Below are 18,538 nucleotides of genomic sequence, written 5' to 3' on the forward strand. Positions count from 1 at the left end.
GTAAGAATATGGGATGATAAAAAGGCCTACATGTAGGTTATCTGGAAATGTAACTCTACTCACATTGACCAAGACTATAAACCCATCACAAATGAGTTTGTAAAATTATTGAATGACATTTGGAAAATCGTTTGATTGTGGCTTTAGGCTACGTCAACCACTTTCTGGTTCTTTTGACCAGTATTACCACTTTGTCTCTCCTCCACGAGCAAAATTGGCTTTATAAAACCTGATCGTTTCTAGGTCAATATTTATATTTTAATCCATATTTTTAATGTATAAAATGTCAACAAAAACCGGTTTATTTTTGTGGGGGAGACGAATCCCGTATGAAGCGACAACAGTGTACTGTAGTTATTAACATGTCTTTAATAGCATCTATTTGTAGCCAATGGAAAATGACCTCAACATTAAATCCTTAGCTATTGATACATTTTCACTTTGATGGCAGACGAACAAAGACATGCAAATATTGGAATATTTAAATATTGCAATATTCCATATTAGTCCACAAGCAATTGACAAAATCTCGATCTGAAATGCACCTAAATGTGTAGATTTCTGTAGAAAACCTATTTTGTAATTTGAAGAAATGCTGTGTTCTTTCAACTTGTTAGCAGCAATTTCTTTCAACCATTAAAAGTACAATCCTTGCTTCAGATATTGAGTGCGACGGAAAATATCTAAGTCAAGGATATTCTAGGCCTATTCAAAACACAACATATATTTGCGACTAGTGGTCTCTGGTGAATTAAATTAAATCAATGATGCGCCAGCACGAGACATCTTTTCAAAATGTCCGTGGTCTGCTTTGTCTGCGATATTTTATTATTCGAACCAAAAAAAAAAGATATTTAACTTACATTTACATTTAAGTCATTTAGCAGACGCTCTTATCCAGAGCGACTTACAACTTAATGCATGAATGAAACTAACATATATTAAATGTAAATTGTCAATAATACCAAATGAATGAATCACAAAATAAAAAACACACCCAAAACGTCTAAGTGTAAAATGTTTTATTTAGATGTTATACTGTGCAACAGTAACAATACAATAGTTGTCCATTCAATCGAGCGATACAAATATGCAGAACATGGGAGACATCAAAAAACATTTGTCATCTAGCATGAAATTAAGGGGGGGGGGGGGGTTGTTCTGGACAGTATTTGACATAATTACTGATTAAATATGCATATATTTCGCTATATACATGGGTATGTGGACTTTCTGAACTTCTTGGTTGCTTCAAGGGTTCAGGGATGTCGAGGCTATAAGCAATTCGATTCCACAGCAGCTAAAAAAAAGTGTCCCCCCCCCCCCCCAGTAGCCTACAGCCTAATAAAAGCTCTGTACATTTAGCAGATCTTTCATATGTTTTCTCATAAAATTGTGGGCCCAATACTACAATAGTTGATTCCACATAATATATTGATTATTATATTTCTCTGTGAAATGCTTTCCAAAAGCCAATCGAAAGAACAATAGATGCAACGTTTCAAATATTAGTAAAGCCTATAGGTTTCTACCATGCTTTATCTGACAACAATAGGCTGAAATACACACTTACAAGAGTCAACATGTATATTGATATGGAAAAAAAATAATTAAAATAAAGGAAATAATATAAAGGCCATCTTCAGTCACATCTGTAAAATAAAACATAGCTTTTTGGGGGCTTTCATCTCCGACCATTCATCGATCACCAACATCCCTTTCACCAACTTAATGTCACATCCCTGCTATGTTCCTATTGAAATGCTTCACTTCCACTACTTAAACAGATTTCATATATTTATAACAACAACGATATCAAAAAGAGAGCGTCTACAACAATGGAACTACATTGGCATGAAGATAATAGCTGAGCGGTCTGGCGTTGGCTGTCGGCCCGGATTTCAGGCCAGTCATCCCGAGGATGCAGAAGAACCATTCAGCGAGGCCTTCCGTGGTTTTTTTCCAAAGGGGAAGGGTCTGGTAGGGGCTGGGGCTGAGGTGGAGGCTCCATTGACGGGCTTGGAGATGTGGGGGAAGTGTGGGTGTGGGGATTGCACCGGGGTGCCAGGGCTGGGCAAGGAGGAGGAGGTGGAGGGGACAGCGGCAGGGCTGCAAGCTTTGTCGCTGGCTGAGTCGCTCTCAGCGGACCGACCAGTGCTGTTCTGGCCCTCCTGCTGCAGATGACTCATCTTCATCTTCTTACAGCTCGGTCTGACGCGGTACTTCAACGGCAAAGGGCCATTCTGAAAAATATTTGTAATACTTAGAGCTACTTTGTCTCAACTTGCAGGGCAATCATGATTTTTTTCCTTCGTGGACAATAAAGCTTTTGAACTGCGAACTTTCATGCATTCCACACTTTGAAGTAGGCCTAAGAAATATCACAGAGCCAAAGGTTGAAATAAAAAGTCATGCAATAATTTACAACAAAAAAACATGACTTCCAACTTGTTAATGTTTACATTGCCTTTAATTGCATGTTTTTACTAACTTCCCCTTTAATATTATGTTTCTTACCCTTCTCCAGGTGTAGATGTAGGCTATGTCCATTAATGTGTAGTAATCTTTCAGTGGCTCGTCTTCATACATCACTTCAACCTATATTGTAGAAATTACAAAATGATTTATAAAAATAGGCCAACAACTACTTATTCTACTGAACTTCCATTGTCCTTCAAGAATTACTGAATATCTTTGATCTTTTTTATTGTTTCAATAGAAGCATATGAGAGAATGATCTTGCAGTGATATGGACTAATGTTGTTAAATTCATCTTATTTAATATATATATATATATATATATATCATAACATAACATAGTGATGCAAGAGCTATGGCTGCCCTTGTGTCATTTCATATAACCAAACAAATTTTTACCTGATAGGTACAGGGGATGTCCATCTTACTGCGGAGGAACTTCCTCAGGTGCATGATGGTCATGGCTGCTGGACACTGCAGATACCTCTTATTGTTCACCTGGAGGAGGACAGAGCCAGTTAGATCAGCTCAAACCTCCATTTTACTACAGACCAAACTCAGACAGAAAACTGAAGCTGTGTGCAGCAAATACACAATAAAATAGCAAGAGAAAATAATGTAGCTACAGTTAAAAGACAATTTAACTTGAGGGACTTTATATGCAGGTTGATGTTTATTTTCACGAGTCTTGTCCTGGAGGCAGAACTGAGCAATTTGGCTATATTGTAAAAATGTATACAAAGAAAAATGTGCTTTTTGGTTAAGGTTAGGTTTAAAATCAGATAGGATGTGTAGCTGTGCCAGCTAGTGACCACTCTGCAGAGCTGCCTCCAGAACAAGATTCATGCCGAAAAAAGGCTAACCTGCACTTTATACAGTACCCTTGTTTACACAATAAAGAACATGGATAATGGAGATGAGACATGCAGTGAGATTTGAAGACAAGCTATTTAAGGGTCCAGATTTAAGAACAATCTTATATCAGAAACCAAGCAATAGGCTCTGTGCATCAACAGAGTGTAAGAACTATCTGATATGGAATGCTTCTGAGCTTCAGCCGTAGGCGGCCTACCTGTTCTTTAGTCAGTTGGTCCTCAGCCACGCCGGTCTGTTCAGCCCTGAGAAAAACAATGTTACACTTGTTTTACAAAATGTGTTATAAAACATCTTGATAATGCACTCAAGATTTTCATGGTTGGAAATTCATGTACAAAAAAAGCAGAACACTGGTAAAACCAAAGTCTCAAAATTAATATGACTATAGAAAGGAAAACATACACTGTAATGAAACAGGCAGGGAATGGTGCTCAAACCGTCAACCTTCTGGCCCCAAGCCCAGTGCACCATCGACTGCACCACAAAAGCATGGTCGAGAGGCAACGTCGATATACACACTTATAAACCAGGGTCACTACAGAATAATAAATAATAAACACACTGACCTAATCGGTTTCTGAACACACTGAACTAATAAATATAAGTATACATCTATAAATGTTCTAACATAATTGTCTTCCTTAGACCTTATGATGAATCAATAGCAAACTAGATGTAATCATTTTTAAAAAGCCTGGCTGTAACAGACTTGTTGACGTACTTGTTGTGATCAAAGAACTCAATGGAGAGGCTGATGATCTCATCGTCTGTGATGATTCTCTTGTCCTCATCCGCCACCTCCCCTCGATCCTCATTAGACCTTGTCGTAGCTACAGACACAAATTAACAAGTTGCATGAGTTTTCACAAAAACTTGTAAAACCATGAAAGTGAGAGCTTAGTATTCTCCTATAATGATAGGTTTTCTATCAGCTAATATTGAAGTTAATTTTAGTGGCTTTGTAGAGGGAAAACCAATAGAATATTACTGGAGCAGGAAATAAATCAACCATTATTTTTGTTGTTAGAAATAAAACTACTTAATGACAATTCACTTTTTACATCTCCAGTAGACTTGCACCCCATCTGCCCTAGGAAAGAAAGGTCATGAACCCTTTCCTTAACATTTACATTGGAGTCATTTAGCATATGCTCTGATAGGGTAGTTAGGTGAGACAACCACATATCACAGTCATACAAGTTAAAAAAAATCTGAAATAAAGCAACTATCAACAGAGTGCAGACTCACCATCTACAGAAGGGTGATCTGCGTAAAAGTCTCTCCTTCTCTTCATCTCATCTAATGGGAAAGAGAGAAAAAACTGTCACAAATGTTTATTTGAATAGGGATAGAGATACAATTGAAACATTTAATTATCAATCAGCTGATGCATTGCAACCTCATGCTTTAACTATAGAGCACCCATTTCCAGAATCAGTCCACAGGTGGGTTTTAAATGACTTAAATATAAATGTAAATGTAAACCATTTTCTAGGGGAGACAAGCCAGCAGCTCCGATTTTAAACAGGATAATCAACCATTGAGGATGAACCATTTAGTAGATACAGAATACATACGTCACAGAGAACAAGACAATGACATGACTGATGAGGGATTTAACACATTCCACTTACTTTTGAAGAGACCAGGGACCAGCTTGTAGACAATGTCTTGTAGGGTTTTGTCAGACCTTGAAGAATGTTCATAATCAGTCATATTTACCCAGAACTCATTGCATTCTATGAGGTTTTAATAAATTGACGGATGTTGAGAAAGTAGCAACATTTGAATGAAACTAGACCAATCCTTTGACTACATTAACTGCATTGGGTGGATTGGATAATAGCGAGAAACGCGACAAAACAATGCAAGGCTATAGAACAAATGTAAAAGAAACAATGTGATTAATTACCTTATATTGAGCAGAGGCTTGGTTTTGTGTACTGGCACGTCACAGATGGGGCAATACTTGCTGGTCTCCAGATAGCGCACAATGCACATCTTACAGACTGAAACCCAAAGGGAAAAACTGGATCAGTTTCTCAGTGGATAACACAATACCCTACAGTCCAACGATGACATTTATCATATAGCGGTTATTCACCCCTCAAACCCTGATTTGCTTTGTAGCATCTAGCGAATTACATAAATAACCAATGCAATTATGTGAAAAGAGAATGTGAGAGTGAAATTGGTCAACAAAAACTTGAGTAATTAACTAGCTACCTACTAGTGTGAATTTGCAACAGTCATATTTATCATGATTGGTCCAATTCCCATGTCTGCATTCAGCCAAGTGTCACTCACATGAATGGAGACATTCTATAATGGTTGTGGCATCGATGAAGTATCCACCACACAGCACACACATGAGGTGGGGGTTCAGCTCAGTTATCTTAATTCTGGTCGTTCGATGCATCGTCATGGAAGGAAGATCCCTGCGAGGGACAAAGGAGCAGAGTCACAATCTGACAGGAAGGTAGCCTATATCATGTTAATGAAAATATAATTTAGACTTGATAAATTGAGGATACTTTTGAGAAGAAAAAAAACAGACAGCAACAATGAAATGCCTATCATTGGATCGGGACTACAGATCTTTCACAGCTTGATAAAGTGGTCGTTCATTAAACCGCTTTAAACCCATTTGTAAGGATGTTTTGTTGTTCTACTGTTAGAGAAACACCCATACTTTATGATAATAGTATAATAACCAGGGAAGGGGTTGGTCGTTTTTCAGAAGCTGACCCAAAGGTTGATTGATAGCTAACAATTGGTGGGAGTCGATCCGTGTGGATTTGTCGAGGGCACAGCTACAGCCGAAAGAGCTGCGTTGTCATAAATCAATCCTTTCATTGGGATGGTTCATATAGCCTCCCTCCCAGCGCTCCTCTATAGATAGATATGGGAAAACGGAGGTCGTTGGTCGCTCAGGAAATGTGATAGTACCCTAATCCTATAAAACGAAGAAACGCTGTCGACCTATCCAACCTACATCAGGGTATATATTCTAAAGCGATTCAGTGTATTAGTGCCAAAACACAGAGGGGTTCTTACTTTCTAATATTGGAACCTGATGATAAGAAACATCATTCCGGCCAATTGCAAAATTTCATATCACATTCTTCAATGAATGAATCTTTCAACTCTCGAGGATGCGGGAGACCGTAAGCTAATTGACTCGGCGTCAGGTGTAACCACACACACTTGGAAAGTCTTACCGTTTCTATGGCAACTTAGGTTCCACTACTTGGCATCTCGCCAGGGTCCAATACGGAGAGATTTGCTTCGCCCAAGATCAGATCACCGCTCGCGTTGATGATGTGACTGCGAATAATATGAAAATAAATATATGTCCTTCCATCGCGAAGCCAATAGACTACAGTCCGTCCCCGCACCATGGCTGCCATTTTGTAAAGAACGTCTCGCTCGAAAACCATAGTGCAATTCCCGACAGGGTTTAACATTTTTTCACACCAAAGCCTGTTACGTTCAGTTCCTATGTCGCCAACCATATAGGTTACCCATGCTTTGTGCATGAGTTTGGATAAATCTAATCCTTGGCCGTTGCTTGTGTCGTTTCCGTGTGCACGCTGCACAGGCAGCCTGTGTGCACCGCACAGTAGAATAACAACATCACTCGACCAAGTATGTTCTCTGGCCGTATGAAGTTGAAGCCCGAGAGAAACCTCGCTACTGTTCAGCCAACGCGACATGGATTACTAATGAAGTGCCACATAACAGTCTAGTTCAAATAGCCAGCAGGTAACAGCAATGTGGAGTAGAAAGAGGTTTAAAAACGACTGTCTGGAGGGAGGGAAATAATGGAATAAGTTGTCCAATACGTCTAGTTCTGACGCCTTTTTGTAGCCTAGACAGCTTTCTTCTTCCCAATGGCTTTTTGTCTTTCTGCCACACATAGGATGCGATCACATGAGCCGTCAGTTAAAACATGGGGAGAAATGACGGATTCTGCGTGTCAGATGCGTTTGGCTTCCTAGCACTAGGAATAAAACTCATGAAAAAACAAGAAATAGTGAGATTGCCACTGGGTCATGCCTGCATCAAAGGTGACCCGCGCAATATGTTGCATGGTGGCGCTATATACATTTAAACGGATTCTGTGTGTAGCCTATGGTGAAAAAAACCCTACGGGGCTTGCAAACAGAACCATCGTCATTTTATAAGGATGCACCTTAGTTCAAATATATATAGAAACACCGATATTGGCTCTGCCAAAAGGCCACTGGTGTAGAATATCCCAGCTCTTCCCGTCAGTAAAAAAAATATCTTAATGTGTATTTGAATGTAACGCAGTGGAGGATCCTACAATGCCATTACAGTGGCTGTCACGCATCGTGTTTGCAATGCAAACAGATAGCCTGTTACGCTATCAATCGATTAACCACTGATGTTTGCACAACTGTTACCACTGGTAATATAGCAGAGCCTTTGTAGAGTAAGTGATACCAGGCTTTAACATGCATATTGCAACTTCATCTACAAATATCACCATGGAACACATTTATCCGTACAGGACACAGCCAAACAACAAATAAAGCACTGAATAAAAAAGTAGTTGAGAAACTCATAGAACAGGGTATTATTAATAACGATGTTGGCTAGATTTGCTCCCAATTGCATTCTATCTGGCCTACTGTAACTCAGCTCAACCTTCTGGGCCATGAACTGTGTGCTGCATGGTGCAACCCAGGGTTTCTCCATCTAGCTATAATGAATGGCTGAAAATGGGAAGTAGAATAGGCGAGTCCTTCCTCAAATGTGGAGAATCGTCTGTGTATAATCTACATTCAATTTACAACATTGTCATGTAGTATGGATAAAGATGCATGTCACATTTTTCTCCATAAAGACAGGCTAGTCTTCGAGGGCTGTGGTTGTTTTGGTCTAGATATGCTGCACCATTATCTCTATTTTTGGATGGAAGCTTAATCGATTCATCAAAGCTAGATTTCCATCACCATTTCAGAAGACTTCCCCACATGGGAAAGAGGAGGCCTCACTTTATATAATTCATCAAGAACTGGGCAGTCAATGTCGAAATCTCTATTTACCTGGCTGTGCGTTAAAGTTGCATTCCAACAAGTATCACAAACAGAAACCTTATATCAACACAAATCAGGCTACACCAGAATTTCAACTAGCACCGGCATTGGCAACCTTAACCCACCCACAGAGGATTTCTGTGAGATTATCAACTGTCAAACAGCGTTAGGCTATTTCTTTCCCACCAAACAGTTCCCTTCCTCATGACAGAATATCACACTTGATAAACTGGTCATAACGACATTATTAAGAAGGAAAGCGTAAAATATCAGACACCATGGATTCATGCAAACACATTTCAAACCATTCAAGCAACGGATTATTCCACCACGGTGCAAACCGTCAAACATGTCTGATCTTTGCATGGTTGGTTTTTACGCATACTCCTGCTTTATAAACTTGTTATGCTCCATTGTGAGTCAACGGTCAGATTGTTGGTTCCAAACGTGGGGGGGGGGGGATTACAAATCAAAAAACTAAATGTTGACAGATGGAGGGAGGCACATAGCCTGCGCAATAAAGTCCTGACGAAACCCAATAGTAAATATGCCTTTTACAGAGAATTCAAAGATGGTTGGCTAATTGAGAGGACCCTTGTTCTGAATCAGTCAATTGACCTTTGTACCATCTTGACATGATGGTAACAAAAATCTGAAAATTGGTTTATATATGATTAATGTGCGCCAATATCGTTCATTTGTCAACTTGCGTGTAGACCTATACATTAAAAATCCTTCTTTAACAACTAACTGATCGTGCTGATCTTTCAGTAAATCATTGAAATGGTTTACCCTCCACCACGCTACAGAGGACCGGTTCAACAAGAGGGAAGTTAAGTTAATAAAAACAACACTTGATGATATGTGCGTAATACAACCACACTGTTCTATCCCCAACATCCAAAAGATCCTATTTCTATAAAATGGGGACAGTATATGGAACCAAACCAACCAGGAGAACCATTGGACTGTGTGCTGCCGTAAACACCTCACCAATCTCGGTCTTGTTCGATTGAGATCACTGGCTTTGTGGAAATCTAACCAACGTCACGGAAACACTCTTAATGGACACTCATAAGAGATAATTACATTAAATACTAAAGAATTCAATGCGCTGGTCCGTTAAGCGCAAAACCAAGGCTTGCGCAAGAAGGGAACACAATTTTAGAAGCAGTGCGAGGACAGAGCTCCACGTCCGTGAGTGCGAGACACGGTCAAAGCCCCATCCACCACGGGCTGGAAACGCATTTAAACCCGCAGAAAAACACATATACGCAGCGAAAACTTAATCGTTATTCATCTGTTGGTAAGAAAATATATCGAATAATACATACCTAGAGACTTGGCTGGCGATCAGCGATATTGGAGACGGAGAGACAATGAAAGTTAGGAGGCGATCAGCAGAAAATGAATACGAGCTCAGCCGCCATCTTGAAACAAGCTGCAGACGCTGTCAATTGCAGAGAGCGCCAGGCAACCCGGGGCTCATTTCAGATGCGTAAATTTCGTAGTGTCCTCCTTCTATGCACTTTGGGCGCGTAGTGTCCTCTGTTGTCTAATATTTCCGACTTTTGGTTGTGCGTTCCGAACGGTGTGTTTGTGTTCCCAATGAGTCTCTTCGAAAAATGCAGCAGTGTGGCTCAGTGTAAACTGACACCGTCCCCAAAATGGCTTGTAGTTCGACCGCCCCGCTTTGGTCACGTGGTATCATTCCTTAAGGGTGGCCTGGAAATTAGTGTCGGTGTATTCCGGGGGCTCGCCAATTCACGATGCTTCGTAAAATGACACAAAGAATGTGTTATCCAAAGCCCATCATGATCTCGTAATTTGCTTCAAACGTTGTAGTTGTGTCACTCAAGATATCACTGCTGTTTCTAAACAATAGCCAGTGTGCGTTTTTCCAACCACGTTTCTATTATGTGCCTCTGCTGTGTCCTTTTCCAAAGACATGAGCTTGGCAAAATGCGTCTTTGTCATACATGCGTTGGTTAGGATACACTTCCCAAAGCCGATAGAAGGCTGGGGCTACTGTGTTGATATTCCTTGGCAAACGACCCCATACAATACTAATTCATGATCGTACTGAAGACGGGGACATTTAGGAAATGAAAGCATCGGTAATAGGTCGGCTACTATAGGAGGCTCTGTACGTAAACTACACGCGGTTCTGTTTCCTCTGGTGAGCCGCAATATAATTTAACTAATGCATTGCCACCAGTTTGTAAACTAGATATGACACATTATACTAATCTTCGGCACGATATTCTCTCCAATTTTGATAATTGATTTGCCACAAACATACCCCTTCACCGTTGTGGCAGTGGAAAAATCTATCTAGTCGGAGACTGTATAGATAGACTACACATCTAGAGTTGATATGAACTATGCATTGGACTATGGGGACACACGCATGCTATATAGCTTACTTTAATATAATTTGGCTCTTATTTTATGCCTGCAAATCACCATGCATGCATTGACCTGTTTTTTTGGACAAAAATAGGACTACATCATTGAACGGATACAAATATTTAATGATGAATGAAATGAGTATAAAATACAAAGCGGATATCAACGCCGCTTGAAATCGCTGAACTTCAGTGCTTTCAGGAGATGGAGGAAGCAGAGGAGATCACGTGAGAAACCGGATTCCACTGTTCGAGCAGGCTAGGCTCACAACTGCATAGCCCTCAAGACTCTTGGCAGCGTCTTTTATCTTTCCCACCAAATCCTGAAAACAAAGTCACATACACAGTCGGTACTCTTCCAAACAGAGAATGACGGAAAGTTTGAAATCACACACCATTTAATGGTTTCCCCTCACGTACTGGAGGAGTTTGGAGCACTGTTGAGTGTAAATTATAACCTTGCCTCAGTCTGAATCCTGTCAATTAGATTACCAGGATAGTTTGCACTGAAACCTGCCAGGGTGAGAGTCAATTCCATTTAAATTCATAACGGAATAGTCATCACAGTAGGCCTGTGTACAATTCGTTCATTTGTGAATATATTTTTGATTAATTCTAAGGATGTTCAGGTCAACTGAAATTTAATGCAACCGTTATGGTTCACCTCATACCCAAAAGAAGGATAGATAGTGTTCCCGAACATACACATTACCAAACTTCCTTCCTCAGAACTGTGTCTTGGCAACAGGGTAAAAACATTTATACATTTTTCTGCCCCCTATTTCAATACTCTTAAACTAGCCATGAAGCGATAGCTACTACAGGACGTTAAAGCAGACAACCTCAAGTCACAGTGAAGATAGGTCTACAAAACATACGGGATTATGTTTACGTCGAACTCAATTGAAGGAAAAGTAAAAACAACATGTAACAAATTGAGACTTTTTTTTTAGGATAAGTTCATAGGCTACACTTAGATCGAGACATCACTGCCTGCCCCTGTCACTCAGTGGTTATGCTTATTTCTTGGCATCAGTATTCACACAGAAAGTAATGGATGGAAATACACAAATACACAATTCGAGTGAAAATTGAAAAAAATACGAAATACTGTTTTTCTGTTCATTTATTTTTTAAAGTCGTTTAACAAATGTGTAAAAAAAATGAAACAGTCTGCAGAACACTTGAATGAGATTACTGCACATAGATTAAAATACACTGGAGCTATTTGCAAAGTCAGGTTTTAATCTCTGCTCAATGTGGCAGAAGTACATCTAAAACACAGAACACTGTTGAAAGACATGCTATTCAAGAAATCATTTAACAAACATCAAATAGAACTAACATGACTTTATTTGTACTCATTCACGTGGACCTAACAGCTAGCCAATAATTATATACAGATCTGTAAAGTATGCTGATTTGGAAAATACAGTGAAGGCCATCTATTTAAATCAATTGCCACGTTCAAGAGTGCATGTAAAACATTAGACTTTCTGTGAAATTACCTTATTCAACTAATGGTGAACCCCACATTCTATATAGGCTGCAACAAAACATTTTTAGCTATTTGAAGTTATTCCATAGTACAGCAAAAATTGACTTCTTCCGACGATCCTCCATTGTTGGTATTCTGTAAAAGTATAGGCTTACGTTTGTAATGATGACAAGTTTAGATCATTGGGTTCTGGAAAGGGACATACCTCAACGTTTAATGAAATCAGATAGGACGGCTCGTTGACCTTATGCACATGCCCGTTCTGTCATGGAAACAAAATATGTTAGGGCTACGAAGTAACCAGAAGACCTCTAAACCATAATTATCCGATTATATTGTAGTTTATTATTACCAACCAATACCTTGATAACACCAGGCGCCATGACACGTCGTTGATATGAAGAGGGCATCTCCCTATACTAAAAGGACATCTCCCTATACTAAAAGGACAACCAAAATACAGATTTACCAATGGGCTACAGATGCACACAATAGGCCTATATTAAACAAATATATTTACAAGGCAAGAAGCATAGATAGCCTACACTATACAGGAACTCATGAATACCAATTTATATAGGCTGTTCAACGGTAACCTTATGCATTAAAAACCCTTGTTTATTTAACCCAGAGTCATTCCACATATTAGGCTAAGTGATCATATTACGTGTGTTAAAATCAAACAGCAAAACATCTTGTCGCGGATGGAGCCCTATGGGGAACAGGGCAACACTTTTCAGCATTCTGAAGCTTGGTTGTCAGGAGGGAGACAAAAGGGGGCAATCGTGGTGATTAATTACAATGTAAAAGCAACTATCAATGCGCTACAAACAAACGCTCATCGTAAAAGAACTGCGCTTTCTCCAAAGAAAATAAACCGATTCAAAGTTTGAAACAAATTGTCATGTCACATTTGCAGGTTAATTCACTAATCTTAAAACGGTTAAGAGATCATACATCGTCAAAATACGTCACAAATAAATGTGACCCTAGGTCCATTCCCTAGTCTGCTGCACTCTATGAAAGTGAAGCATAAAACAATTGAAGAGATATTGTCAAGCACATTGATCATTTCTATAAACTTTTTGTAGATCAGCTGGTTGAGCATGGTGCTTGTAAAGCCAGGGTAGTGAGTTTGATTGCCGGGATCACCCATATGTACAATTTATGCACGCATGACTAAGTGATTTTGGATAAAAGCATCTGCTAAATAATATATACACAGACACAGGACAAAAATATAAAAGCAACATGCAATAACTTCTACGATTTTACTGAATTAAAGTTCATATGAGTGAATCAGTAAATTGAAATAAATTCATTAGGCCCTAATCTATGATTTCACATGACTGGGAATACAGACATGCCTCTGTTGGTCACATATACCGTTCAAAAAATTGCCATTGATAAAATACAATTGTGTTAGTTGTCAGTAGTGCCCATACCATTACCCAACCATGGGGCACTCTGTTCACAGCATTGACATCAGCAAACCTCTCTCCCCACACAACAGCATACACGTGGTCCACGATTGTGAGGCCAGTTGGATGTACTGTCAAATTCTCTAAAATGTTGGAGGCGGCTTATGGTAGAAAAATTACCATTCAATAATCTGGCAACAGCTCTGGTGGCCCTTCCTGCAGTCAACATGTCAATTGCACACTCACTCAAATTTGAGACATATGTAGCATTGTGTTGTGTGACAAAACTGCACATTTTAGAGTGGCCCTTTATTGTAAATTAATTTGTGCACAACATTTGAGAAAAGCTTTGTGTGCATATGGAAAATGTCTGGGATCTTTTATTTCAGCTCATGAAACATGAGACCAACACATTACATGTTGCGTTTATATTTTTGTTCAGTGAACTAAATCTGTCAAATAACTGCTAATAATGCAAAGCAAGATTATTAAATTGACTCATCTATATTTCCTGATGACACACCAAAAGCTTTCAAACAAAAATCGGTGGTTCATTTCAAATGTAACTGTTCAATACATTTCAAATAAAAACCATACAACTGTTATTACCCAACTTCAAACAAACTTTAATTATATATAATGAAAACCCCCTATGTTGTTTTATTGTTCACATTTAGACTGCCCTTGATGTTTCAATGGGGATGGATGTGTGTATTGGGGAAGATATATAATATGACTGGAAAAGTTCAATAGCATGGATTTATAACATTTGTAGATCTTCAGATGTTAATGAAGTGTAAACTGCATGGTCAACGTGATGTTCCATGAGCCATATAGAGAACATATAGAGAACAAAAATCTAAGGCTCAGATAAAGTCTTGTCTGTGTCTGCATTGTTGTCATGTGTTAGGATGTGACTATGTTCCCACAGTTTACAAACTACTATCTCTGTACTGTGGTGACCCAGAAGCCATTCTGTACAAACAGACAATGTAGTGTTTTATATTTAAATCTAATACTTTAAAATCAAGTATATTTGTCCAGTCAACACTTTAGCCACAATAACCCCAGTCATGAATTGTTATGGCATTTCAAATAGGCTGACTGGAAATGAAAACATCAGAAAAAGTTACCCTGGCAATAGAATTTCCACATCACTTTTATATTTCTGGAAAACAAAGAGTCCATTTGGGGTTGAGATCTAGTATGGATTTGCATTTCTTTAAAATAAGGTCATTAAGATGTTATAAAAATAATAAGGTAGTCATCACCTGCTCCACACTCACTTGACTTCTTCTACTACTTGGACTAACTTTGCTGATAGCTACTATATTGAAGAAAAATGTACTTACTATGACAGAGATATGTAGTTGTCCCACCTAGCTGTTTTAAATGGGCAATTCCACCGCTTTTCAACCTAATTTTCATTATCTCCAGCACAATACCAGTGTGTACATATGCATGTGAAAATTGTGTATTTAGACATTTTGTAGAAAACAATAAAGTTCAAAAGTTCAACTCTATGAAATATCAAAGTTCTAACATTTATAACAGTGATTTACAAACAGATTTACAGTGATGTTGGGAGCAAGAAAACTGCAATGAGTTTCTAATCACAGGGAGTTTTCCCCCCACTTTTAATCATACCTTGTGATAACACAAGCTAGGTTTCAATTGGCGACAGATTTTCATGCAAATATTCTAAAAATCCACATAAAGAAAATATGCACATTTTCCCACCACAAAACCAGTTGTGTTAAATAGCAAATGTGCCTAATCTATAATCTTGGCACCTGCGCTCTAGCCAACAGCTCGCAGATACTTTGTGGTTAGGCTAGTCTACATGAGATTATTATGGATAAGAGCAAGAATGTTTATTTGTCAAACAGCAGTCAAGCATCTATCAACTTGTCACCAGAATAAGACCATTGATATTTATTGGAAAGGAGAATCAAGATCACCATGCACTTTCACCACCCTGTGAGGTCTCCCGTAACATATTTAATCTGTAGCCTAATAAACTGCATGCTTTCCCGAGTTACAGTGAGAGGACCACTTAACTTGGATATGATTGTTATTTCAATATTTACGCATAAAAATGTTTCCATCTCCATTTCTGACATACTTTACAAAAATATCCCACAACTTGTTCCTTTGACATTATCTGTCTGCTTTTATGAAATTGTACCAAAACTGTCAGTTTCCACCTCAGCTGTCCTGATTTGTTTTGGTATAAAGTATGACTTTACTCACATAAAAGTGTAGATGGAAACATTCTTCTCTTTAACCATTTTTTAGGGCCCTTATCTTTTTAACCACAGATCATAGAAACATGCTGTTTTCACATATCTAGACACTGGTTTGGTGATGAGATAATAAATAGGGGCTTGAAAAGTGGCAGAATTGCCCTTTAAGATGAATGCACTACCTGTAAGTCGCTCTGGTAAGAGCGTCTGTTAAATGACAAATGTATTATTTTCTAAACTTGACCCTAGTCTCTGGGGGACAAGATTAATTATTTAATAACTTCAGAGAGGTCAACCTCCATTAGCAATAATATAGCAGGACAAACCAAGCGTTACCTTATAGTGGATTTGTCCACGTTTTGTTTGACCCCCTCCAGTATGCAGGTGGTGGCAGATCAATTCAGGTTGATCTATGATCAGAAAAAAACATTGACCAGTTATTTATTCATCACACATATCGTAAAGAAAAACACTCAAAACCGAAATAAATATATACATTTTTATTTTATTAGTCCACTGTTAATACCTATCAAGTGGACTAATTTGAAAAAAAAATAGCTAAATATATTTTGAGAGGATTTCCCTTTAAATGTAGCCGAATGTCTCGGCAAGCTTTTATAGTGGGTCTAATTAAACAATAAGGCACGAGCAGTTTATAAGGTTAGCATTTTATAATAGCAATATGGCACCTTGGAGGTCCGTGGTATATGGTCATTATACCACGGCTAAGGGCTGTATACTCCGCATTACATCCTACATAAGAACAGCCCTTAGCCGAGATATATTGGCCATATACCCCCTCATGCCTTATTGTTTAATTAAAGTATATCATCTAGTTCTAATAACCTAAACGTTTATACATACAAAGGGACGCAAATTACTAACAGCAAGGTGCGTACACGAACACACACAATGAATGAAACAATTTAGGCTACGACTAGAAATATATGATTAAAATCCCATTTAGTCACTAGGGAGCACCTTTTTCGTTCCAGATTGCTTCCTACATTTTCTAACCTATATATTTTTTAAACTGTAGCCTAGCCTGCATTCTCAGTTATTTATTATTTAACTAGGTAAGTCGGTTAAAAACAAATTCTTATTTACAATGACGGCCTACCGGGGAACAGTTCAGGGGCAGAGCGACAGATCTTTAACTTGTCAGTTCGGGGATTTGACCCAGCAACCTTTTGGTTACTGGCCCAAAGTTCTAACCATTAACTTTGGCTACCTGCCGCCCAAAATTGCTACTACTTGGTGAGCAAACTCACTGTTCGCCTGGGTACACGTTGTTGTAGCCTGATCAATAGTCAAATTTCCTATAACTACCACTTGAAACATAAAAGATGCTAACACTGTTACATTTGATTCATTTCAGATCCACGGGTGTTAAAAAAAATCTATCATGCATTCCACATTTTTCAAAACGAGCCTTCAAGTCAAACTGGGAAGAAACCGGAAGCTGTGAAAGAAGCAGAAATAAAAGGCTACGGTGGAGAGAGAGCAGGCTTACCGAGAACACTACGGTCGGCATGGGTGGTTAGCGAGCTGCGAAAGGTTAATTATATCAACACAGATGAGGTCTTCAGGTCGAAAAGTGACGGGTCTGCTAGAGACTGCAGCCCTTTCTGCACCGACTCAGACAACTCCATTTTGAAACAGAAACAACCCACGAAACCGGATCACGTGACGTAATCAGCTGACACTACATGCAGGGGAGAGGGCAAAGCTCACTTAGCGTTCATTCACCGCTCGTGGTGGAGTGAAAAAAATCTACAGCTCCACAATGTATCACGTCTGTTTGTTTCATTTAGGCTACAGTATCTTTCATTGAGAACAAAATAAATATAGGCATAGTTTATTCTCATATAGGTCTAAATCAGGATTGGGCTACAGGATGGAGCCACTGCATATTTTGTTGCATCATAATATATGCCATTTAGCAGACGCTTTTATCCAAAGCGACTTACAGTCATGTGTGCATACATTCTACCGTATGGGTGGTCCCGGGAATCGAACCCACTACCCTGGCGTTACAAGCGCCATGCTCTACCAACCGAGCTACAGAAGGACCAAATCAAATGTTATTTGTCACATGCTTCGAAAACAACAGGTGTAGACTAACAGTGAAATAATTACTTACGGCCCTTCCCAACAATGTAGAGAGAACAAATATATAAAAAATATCAAAAAATATATACAATAAATAAATACACAATGAGTAACGATAACCTGTCTATATACACGGGGTACCAGTACCGAGTCCATGTAGGGATACGAGGTAATTGAGGTAGATATGTACACATATCAGTGGAGGCTGCTGAGGGGAGGACGGCTCATAATAATGGCTGGAACGGAGTGACCAACCTCTTGTGACATATAGGTAGGGATAAAGTGACTAGGCAACTGAATAGCTAATAAACAGTAACAGCATCTATGTGATGAGTCAAAAACGTTAGCGCAAAAAGAGTCAATGCAGATAGTTAAATAGTTAACCAATAGCTACCTAGACTAACTAGTTAGCAGTCTTATGACTTGAGGGTAG

General features: G+C 38.9%; 1 protein-coding gene across 3 annotated transcripts; it reads right to left on the minus strand.

Annotated features, from left to right (window-relative positions):
• Nucleotides 1–1,476: 1,476 nt before the first annotated feature.
• On the minus strand, nt 1,477–17,661 carry bmi1a (bmi1 polycomb ring finger oncogene 1a). Of its 3 annotated transcripts, XM_046292683.1 has the most exons (11): nt 17,507–17,661; nt 16,330–16,403; nt 5,662–5,792; nt 5,267–5,363; nt 4,989–5,044; nt 4,603–4,653; nt 4,076–4,184; nt 3,551–3,596; nt 2,878–2,976; nt 2,518–2,598; nt 1,477–2,243 (listed from the first exon to the last, which is right to left on the minus strand). In XM_046292683.1, exons 3-11 carry the CDS (start codon nt 5,777–5,779, stop codon nt 1,911–1,913), a joined length of 990 nt encoding a protein of 329 aa, XP_046148639.1. In that variant the 5' UTR covers nt 5,780–5,792; nt 16,330–16,403; nt 17,507–17,661; the 3' UTR covers nt 1,477–1,910. The 3 variants fall into 3 exon arrangements, with proteins under 3 accessions (XP_046148639.1, XP_046148638.1, XP_046148640.1); XM_046292682.1 differs by lacking the exons at nt 16,330–16,403; nt 17,507–17,661 and adding an exon at nt 9,755–10,117; XM_046292684.1 differs by lacking the exons at nt 16,330–16,403; nt 17,507–17,661 and adding an exon at nt 6,576–6,992.
• Nucleotides 17,662–18,538: the final 877 nt, after the last annotated feature.

This window comes from Oncorhynchus gorbuscha, linkage group LG12, assembly GCF_021184085.1.
Source record: "Oncorhynchus gorbuscha isolate QuinsamMale2020 ecotype Even-year linkage group LG12, OgorEven_v1.0, whole genome shotgun sequence".
NCBI classification, from domain to species: domain Eukaryota; kingdom Metazoa; phylum Chordata; class Actinopteri; order Salmoniformes; family Salmonidae; genus Oncorhynchus; species Oncorhynchus gorbuscha.

Excerpts from the sequence above, each read along its gene's own strand:
- bmi1a (XM_046292683.1), bottom strand. The coding sequence starts at position 5,779 with ATGACGATGCATCGAACGACCAGAATTAAGATAACTGAGCTGAACCCC. Across the intron at positions 4,185-4,602 it reads AGATCACCCTTCTGTAGATG|CTACGACAAGGTCTAATGAG; the intron begins GTGAGTCTGCAC and ends TTGTGTCTGTAG. Across the intron at positions 3,597-4,075 it reads GAGTTCTTTGATCACAACAA|GGCTGAACAGACCGGCGTGG; the intron begins GTACGTCAACAA and ends TGTTTTTCTCAG.